The following is an 8616-nucleotide window of genomic DNA, read 5'->3' as shown; positions in this document are numbered from 1 at the left end:
ATGGGCATCAGTCCTAGCTAGAGAGATTGGTGAAGACTTGGAGCCTGGAGGAGGCCCGTGGGGGAGGTGGGGAGACCGACAGAGCGGGGGAGTGTGTCTTAGTCCATTTGAGATGCCCTAACAGAACACTGCAGATTGGGAATGGGGCTGAAAAACAGTAGACATTTATTTTCCACAGTTCTGGAGGCTGGGAAGTCCCAGACCGAGGTACCAGCAGACTCAGGGTCTGGTGAGAGCCTGCTTCCTGGTTCATAGGGGTCTGTCTCCCCACATGCAGAAGGGACAAGGGAAGCTCGATAGGGTCTTTCTTATAAGGGCACTAATCCCATTCAAGGGGGTTCCACCCTCTTGATCTAATCCCCTCCCAAAGGACCCACTTTCTAATACCGTTGCCTTGGGATTAGGATTTCAACATGTGAATTTCGGGGGACAGAAACCTTCAGTCTGTAGCAAAGGGCATTCGAGACAGAGGGGAGCAGTCTGTAAGGATCTCAGTCTGTGGAGGGAAGGTGAGTGTCGTTCTGGGGCTGGAGCACGGGGAAAGGTTGTGCGCATTTGGGGGAAGACAGGCCGGGAATGCATGGAAGAGCCATCCAGAATAGACCAGATGTGGAGATCCCATCGGATACAGGGCAGGGGATTGGATTTCAGGCTGGGAAGTGTGTGTGCATGGTGGAGATCCAGGGGTGGGGGGTTGGCCCACAGGGCTGTAGAGGGGATTGGTGTCCCTCCTGGGCTCTGTGGGCCCATCCTGGTTGGGTGTGTGTCCACCCAGAAACTAGGGGCCACCTGTCCCTAATTCACGCAAGTGCAGAAGGGCAGTGACCCCAGAGAGTGGAGTGAAGCTTTGAACCCGCAGAGTCTGAGGGCCACTGGCTGGTGAGGATGCACATATCCGGGGGTGGTGGCCTGTGGCCTCCCCAGGGACCGGGCGTTCAGAGCAACGGGACCCTCTGTATGGTCACTCGGGTCCAGGGCTTGTCCTCTGTCATGTCAGGCTTTTGTTCATACCTTAGATTTGCTCCCCCGTCTGCAATCCCCACCCCACTCAGACCTCAGACTCTGGACCTCCTTCTAAGAAGAACCTGGCTCCCTACAGTCACCCTTAGCCCCGAACCTGGTCCCCTGAATCCCACAAACAAGTCCTCCTCATGGGTTTCCTTGCGAGCCCTGGCTTCCAGGGTGGCCCGGAGGTGAGGATGGAATCCTGGAGTCAGGGTGGGGGAATGGGGGAGAAAGGTGTTGGGGGACGGGCCACAGAGCAAGGTAAAGCCCTCGTTAACCTGAACAACTGACTTTGGGGGTGGTGGCTTCTTGCCGGCTCTTGAGAGGTTTGTGAGTGCACACGCGTGTGGTTCCTGGCATGCATACCGGTGTGTAGAGCTGGGCAGGCACCTTGGCTGAATCCCAGCCCTTCTACCCCAAGCCCTTTGGCCCCACACATAATCCTGCCCTTGTCCCTCGCTGTGCCCTGGCTCCCCCTGCCTCTCGGCTTTGTCCAAATCTCCCCTCCTGTGAGTTCGCATGGATTTCCCTGCTGCCAGACCCCTCCAGCCTCCTCTGAGTTGCTGAATTTGGATCACCTGGCATCAGGGACCATGTTTCTTCATTTTCCTCCTTCCTCAGGGTCCCCTAAGTCCAGCTGAGGCTGAAACTGTTGTCTAGCCTGGCCGGCCACCTCCAGGACCCAGCACAGAGCCTCACCTGTGGCCCTGGCTTCATCATGCACTGGGATCTGCTCAGTGAGCTCGACAGACACAGCTGGTGAAAGATGGACATGACCCAGATCCTGCAAAGAGGCAGAAGGACGGGCACCCGAAGGTGCAATCTTGCCCATCAGAGAAAATTTTCTAACTGCCCCTGCAGGGCCAAGGGCCCCTTATCTCTCTTTGCTCAGAAGTGATGTGGTCCCTTCTGCTCGAACCTACAGGCCAGAGCTAGACACATGGCCCTGCCCCAGCTGCACGGGCGCTGGGGAGGGAGGTCTCCTCTGTGCCCGGAGACCACAGCAGACCCAGACGTTGGTGAGCACTAGTGACATCTACCAGACTTACCCAGGCGCTTTTAGGGGAGATTCCTCCATCCATTGGATGCCTTGAATCAACCTCCACTTACTGACCTGAAGTTCTTCCTCATGTTCCACTGACCTTGTCTGTCCATCAGGCCCCGATTCCTCCTTGAGGCTTAAAGAACACGTTTAATTCTGTTTCCCCATGTGACTTGGGAGGTCTGGATCACTTCCTGCTAGTCTTCCCTCCTCCAAGTCCAGCCTTCCTCCCTAAGTTGCTCCTACCTGCCCCCGGGGGGCAGAGTTCCCCATCACAGACCCTCCGCTGGGGCATTTGTGGGAGGCCCATCTTGATTCGGAGTCATTGTGTCTGAACACCCCACCATCTTCCCACCTGTGCCAGGGTCACCTGCAAGGGACTGTATGTGCCCCACAACCCTGAATCATTCAGTGAGATCCTCACCCCTAGTACCGTGATATTAGGAGGTGGGACCTTTGGGAGGATCTTAGCTCAGGAGGGTGGAACCCTCCCCAAACAGGACTAGTGTCTTCATAAAAGAGGCCCTAGGGGGCTCCCTTGTCCCCACCGCCATGTGAGGACATAGCGAGAAGATGGCCATGCCTGAACCAGGAAGCGTCCCTTCCCTGACATCAAGTCTATCAACACCTTGATCTTGGACTTCCAGCTCCCAGAACGGTAAGAAATAAATTTCTGTTCTTTCTATGCCTCTTAGTCTATGGTATTCTGTTACTACAGTAGATGGAGCTCACTAAGGTGTCCCCTCTCTGTCTTTATCACATAGCCGTCTCGGTAAGTTCTTTGAGAAGCACTGTTCGGACTGTGGCTACATCAGGAAGCAAAACCCATCACCATGTGAATTGAGATTTCGGTATTTTACTGGCGACTGGACAGACTCCCTTTTTCTTGGTGTTTTTTTTAGGTTTTGTTTTTGACCCGTTTTTGGGTTGCTTTTTCTTTCAAACTTCTGTTTAAGAACATGGGCTCTTGTGACAGGCATCCAATTGCTGTCTTCTGAACGTCTACTTCATGGCCAATGTTTGGGGAAACGGGCAAGCTCACACCTGTAGGTTTGCTGGGCAAAGAAGCAACCCCTACCTCAGGAGGTGTGTGGGGAAAGAAGAAAAATTCAGGGTTCACAGCTTCCAAAATATCCATGCTTTGCTCGAGTTCTGGCCTGGCTAAGGACAGAAAGCTCGGCCAGAACAAAGAAGCCCTTCTATTGTGACTGTCCCGCTACCTTGAGTCAACTCAGCCCATTTCTGGGCTGTCCTGGGATCCAGAACAGTGGGGATTAGGGGCAGCTGGAGAAACCAGTGTGAAAACTGCTCTGGTCCTACATTGCCTCTCTGAACTTCTGGGGGGCGGGGGGCGGAAACAGCAGAATCACGTCCAACAGGGCACTTGGGGGGAGGGGGAGATTTCTGTTTTAGATTAACAGGAGGATTTATCATGCCAGAAGGTCAATATTTACCTTGGCTTCAGCTTGATGAGTATTTTCTTCTCTGTTCAGTGAGGGGCTCGTTCTGCTGACTTCAGCAGAATAGAAGATCTGTTTTTTGTCTGCGGAAGAGGATGCTGACTGATATTTTCTTATCAGAAAGGCCTGGTAACAGAGATGAGGAGGAGCCCCCCTAGTCGTGTGTGTGTGTGTGTGTGTGTGTGTGTGTGTGTGCGTACACGTTCACGTGCGTGTGGGGTTTGCCTCCTTCCACCAGGAAATCTGATCCCTCTTTGTACAAACAACCCCCTTTTTAAAGGCACTTTTGAACTTAGGAAACGGGGTGGGCACAGGCTCCTGGACAAATCACTTCGCTCCACTCCTTGTCTGAAAAATGGGAATCCTGAGAACCCCTTCCTGTCCGTGTCAACAGTGGAGGCACTCAGCACAGCCCTGCCAGTCCCCGTTGGTGGGGTTTTCATTGTATCGAGGTTGGGATGGGCTGGTTAGGGGATCACCCAGGGTCGTGGAGGAAGAGAGGGTTAGGAGCGAGCCCTGCACGGAGCTCAGCTCCAAGCCCTTGGCAATGGCGGCTTCTGCCTTTTCCCAAGTGTTAGCATATTTTTGGGGGTGCCACAGGCACGGCTGTGGAATAGTCAGACGGGTGCTTGTGTGGTGTGCTGACAAGGCCAGCTGATCAATTCTATGACTGAGGACCACTCAATTCTAAGGGTACCACCTGTCCTTATTTTGGGGGCGTTCACACCTCCTCACTCTTGCAATCCCCACAAGCCTGTTTCACCTAAAAAAAAAACCCACAAATTACCTATTTTACACAATAATCTCCCCCACATTTATTTTATTCTTAAAAATTTCATCTTTTTTTCTTTTTTTAAAGTAGGCTCTGGGCCCAATGTGGGTCTTGAACTCACAACCCTGAGATCAAGAGCCAGATGCTCTACTGACTGAGCCATCCAGGTGCCCCTCCTGTATTTATTCTAAAAATAAAGTTTTGTTTTAAATTGTTGACCACAGAATAAGACAATAATGGGTTCATCCTGGGGCTCCAAGAGTCGTTGGAGAAGGCTTTGCACACTCTGGGATACGAGCCTCCTGGTCAGCCCTACCCAGGGGGCTGGGGGTTGGGAAGGGTGGTGTTCTTAGATATTATTCTACACCAAAGCCTTGCAAATGATCATAATTAATGTTTATCGAGCATTATAAGGTATTACCTGCAGCCTTCAGGCACTTTGTGTGAATAATTCATCAAATTCTTTTCTAGCAAACGCATCCATCAGGTGCTGTTATTATTACTGATTTTACAGACTAAGGATGCTCAGAGAGGTTAGGTCACTTGCCAAGGTCACACAGCTGGTACTAGTTGGAGTTGGACTCTACTCACTGGTGTTCTCTGGGGCGGGGGAGGGGGGAGGAGTTTAGAGTGTGATGCCGTGAACATTTCTCTATTCTTCTAGGCCCTGCTGGTGGGGAGGGGGGGTCCAGCTGCTGCAAATCTGGCCTACAAGAGTGACAGCTTGATAAGGTTGGCTATATCCACAGCTGCCTTGGAGAGGGGAGTGGAGGATGAAGGGAAAAGTGAGTTACTGAAGACCAGACCTGGAAAGATCTTCAGAGACAAGCCAAACCACTTTTCACTTTACAAATGAAGATGTGGGGTCGGGGGTGGAGTGGGGATACCAGAGAAGGGAGTTTACTCAAGGTCATCAACAAGTTAGTGGGGGAGCCAGGAGCAGACCTGGGGCTTCTGGGTCTGGCTGGTGTGGGAGACGTCCTAATTTCTTTTCTTGATTTTAGGCATCTTTGTCTTTTTTTTCCCTTACCATCGAAATGGAACCTCCTCTTGTTCGCAGAGCTTTTGCCATTTTAAAGCCTTCTTAAAGAATAGCACATGTGGTCTAAATGGGGTAAACAAATTCTCTTTCTGTACTTGCCCTCACTGTAGGCAGCGCCGTGTGGGACACACAGAAGTTGTCTGGTTCGTGGTCATGGGGCCAGAATGAGCTTTATTGGCCTAGGTATGAAGAAAAGGACCAACCTCAGACAACTGCCCCAAGTTCTGAAGTTGCTGGGATGAATTAATTCTTTTCCTACAGCTTTTCACCTTAAAAGAATCCTACAAAACAAAGAGTAGTGTTATCCTGTCCTCTCCTAGGTCCCTCTAGCTGGGGTGCAGTCTGTGGCCCTGGGAAAAAATGACTTTAAGATAAAAAGGAGATTCTTAAAAAAAAAAAAAAAATCTGTTCTCTTACTGTCATGCCCGCAGCATAAAGGTCATGTACAATAACATGGAATCTCTCTTGTCTCATTCTGAGAGTAAAGGAGAGGAAGAAGAAAGACAGAATGTTTACAAATTCCTGGGAGATGGGGAATGACCTCATCACTTCCTGGGACTTAGCCAGCTGTCCAGGGAGCACAGATCAGTTTTGGGGGAGGCCCTGAAATTCCGCTGACACCCCAAATTCTCCAAATCTTCTAGGCCTTGAGAGAGGGAGGGAGGACAGGATGAAAAGGAAGTCGTCCCAGGTCCAAGTGACGCTTCCCATGATGGGCTGCCCATGCGGAGACCGACTCATCCATCCCGAGTCTGTTGAGAAACTCGACACTTGGGAAGTGTGGGAGTGCCACTGAAAAGACCTGGGCAGGATTTGAGGGCACTAAGTGGAGAAAGAGGGGGTAGTTTGGGAGAGAGGGTGAAATGGGCTGGATATGAGATTTTGGGCCATGTACTCAAGGGGGTACCTATGGGATATGAATGAAAGAGGGCAAAAGCCACCGGAGGGGGCCTTTCGGGCCAGGTTCCCAACAGCATCCCTCCGCCTTCCTCTAAAAACAATCCCATAATTCTCTTCCCAAATGTATTACAACCCATTAAACACTTCCTTATTGGATGGCTTCTCTCCAGATTTACTGACATTTTACAGACTGGGAGCTCCCCACTGTGAACAGGGCCAGAGGCAGTCTTAGGGCCTCTGCCAGCCCCTAGGATGCTTAGGTGGAGAAATTAGGGACTCCCAACCCAGAGAGTGGGGTATAGGCTGGATTCAGGTCCCACCTGTCTCTTGCATGAGGAGCGGTTCTGGGGGTATCCTGCAGCCCAGAAGAGATCAGTTTGGGGCCAGGCTGGTCGGTGTGCTCTGTAAAAGGTGGGAAGTGGGATTGTATTAGAGCTCCCCTCCCCACCAGCTACTTTCCAGATCTGATGCCTCACAAATGGGTGATTCCAGAAACAACTTCTCAACCCTGACCCCGTGCTTTCCTCCATCTGTGCTACCGTTCACCTTGGAGAGATGGGTGTGGAGGTAGAGGGTGGAGGTGAACGGGAAGAGGATTCTAGGGAAGCCCGGGTGTGCAAGAGGTTGGCCCAAAGGGCCTCGGACAGGGACCGCGTTGCTTTTTCGGCTTCATTCTCGTGAGCCTCGGTTTCCACCTCTGAAAAATGGGAACGGTGCCATCTAACACAGAGGGCAATGTTGTGGGGATTAAACAACTTTGCCCAGGAGAAATCGCCAGGCATAGAGTGGGTGCCCCACGAGCGTTTGCGGACCCGAACAGGGCTCGCTCGGGAAGGTTCTAAAGAGCGTGTGCGCGAGGATGCAGGAACCCCCCCAGACCTGCAGCCACTGGCGCCTCCTCGGCCGCGGACCGCCGAGGGTTAATGAAAAAGCCCCACGCCCCCTTTGACGGCGCAGAGCCCACCTCGCCGAATTTGAAAAGGCGGCCCTGGTGAGGCGTGGGCGCCCCCCCCAGAAACTTCCAACTCCCGGCCGGGCTCCGCTCGCTCGCCGCCTCCGTCGCTCTGCTCCCGGCGGGGGCCGCGGGTTCGGTCCGGCCGCCGGTGCGCTCCCGCCTGCGCTCCCGCCTGTGCTCCCGCCCGGGCTCCGGGCCCCCGCGGGCGGCCGCGCAAGATGAAGCTGGCTCTCCTCCTGCCCTGGGCGTGCTGCTGCCTCTGCGGGTCGGCGCTGGCCACCGGCTTCCTGTACCCCTTCCCGGCCGCAGCCCTGCAGCAGCACGGCTACCCCGAGCCGGCCGCCGGCTCCCCCGGCAGCGGCTACGGGAGCCGCCGGTGAGTAGCGCGCGGCTGCGGGGCCTGGGGGGCTGAGGGCTGGGGGTCCCCCTCAGCTGGGGGCCGCAGACAAGGGGCTGGCTGCGGGCCGGAGGGGGGGGCGCTGGGCGGCGGTGGTGGGGGGAGTGGGGCGCAGGGCGGTGGGGCTGCGGCCGCGGGGCCGAGGGTCCGGAGGTGCGGGGCCCGGACTGCGGTGGTCTCTGGCCGCGCCCACCCTCTCTCTTCCTTTCTTTGCTCTCCCAACCTCCCCCTCTTCGGCTCCCGGGTCGGAGGGAGGGTGGCCGCAGTCTGCGGCAGGGGCGCGCGGAGGGGGCGACCGTGGCTCGGTCCCTGCGCGTTTACGGGTTCACGTGGCTCCGCCGCGCTCACCTGCGCGGCCGCGGCTTTGTGTTGGGGAGCAGGTTCCCGGGTTGCTAAGGTCGAGCGTCCGGGTGTCCCGCGTCTCCTGCCGGCTGCCCCAGGACACCGGAGGGGCGATTCCGTCCCGTCTGGAGGGCTGAGGCCGCGGAGGAGCCTCGGCTGCGCCTCCGCAGCCACTTTGGGACGAGGAGCCCGGCTCGGCTCGGCTCGGATGGGCTGGATCCGCGGTGGGGCGGGCGAAGGAGCGAGGTCACGGAGCCTACGGTGCCGGGACGCACCCGGGGCCTCCGCCTCGGCCGGCAGGTGGCGCCCTGGCCACCCCCCACCCCCGCCCCTACCCCCCGCCCGGGACGGTTGGGGCCGCGTCTCCTCACCGCGCGGTTGAATTCTCCCCAGAAAACGCGTAAGCGCTCGAGGAAAAGTTGCCAGACACCTCGTTTGCACAGCTCACTCGAATTTAGCTTTCCCTCATTTTTTTTTTTTTTAAGATTTTTAAATTTATTTGACAGACAGAGAGCACTAGTACAGGCTCCGGGCCGAAGCAGAGAGTCCCATGCGGGACTGGATACCCAAAACCCCGAGATCACGACCTGAGCCGAAGGCAGCGACTTAACCCACTGAGCCATCCAGGCGCCCAACTTTTCCTCATTTAATAATTATAACCCACACGGCTGTCATAGGTCTCTATTCATTCGTACCTTCCA

General features: G+C 55.1%; 1 protein-coding gene and 1 long non-coding RNA gene across 3 annotated transcripts in view; one reads left to right on the top strand and one right to left on the bottom strand.

Moving 5' to 3' along the window:
• Window positions 1-5524: 5524 nt before the first annotated feature.
• LOC106006702 lies at window positions 5525-8209 on the bottom strand. The gene is made up of 3 exons (XR_006605235.1): window positions 7922-8209; window positions 6542-6623; window positions 5525-6143 (listed from the first exon to the last, which is right to left on the bottom strand). It is a non-coding gene; the product is annotated as an uncharacterized LOC106006702 (long non-coding RNA).
• Window positions 7161-8616, top strand: part of COL26A1 (collagen type XXVI alpha 1 chain) — a 121422-nt gene continuing 119966 nt past the window's right edge. For both annotated transcript variants that reach the window (XM_045075022.1, XM_045075021.1), the window contains exon 1: window positions 7161-7552. In XM_045075022.1, the coding sequence (XP_044930957.1) occupies window positions 7395-7552 (158 nt within the window). In that variant the 5' untranslated portion in view covers window positions 7161-7394. The remainder of the gene's footprint in view (window positions 7553-8616) is intronic.

This window comes from Mustela putorius, unplaced genomic scaffold (genome assembly GCF_011764305.1).
Source record: "Mustela putorius furo isolate JIRA1106 unplaced genomic scaffold, ASM1176430v1.1 tig00000139_pilon_pilon_pilon, whole genome shotgun sequence".
Lineage (NCBI taxonomy): Eukaryota > Metazoa > Chordata > Mammalia > Carnivora > Mustelidae > Mustela > Mustela putorius.
The sequence above is the reverse complement of the archived record's forward strand: the minus strand, read 5'-3'. Positions and strand labels throughout refer to the sequence as shown.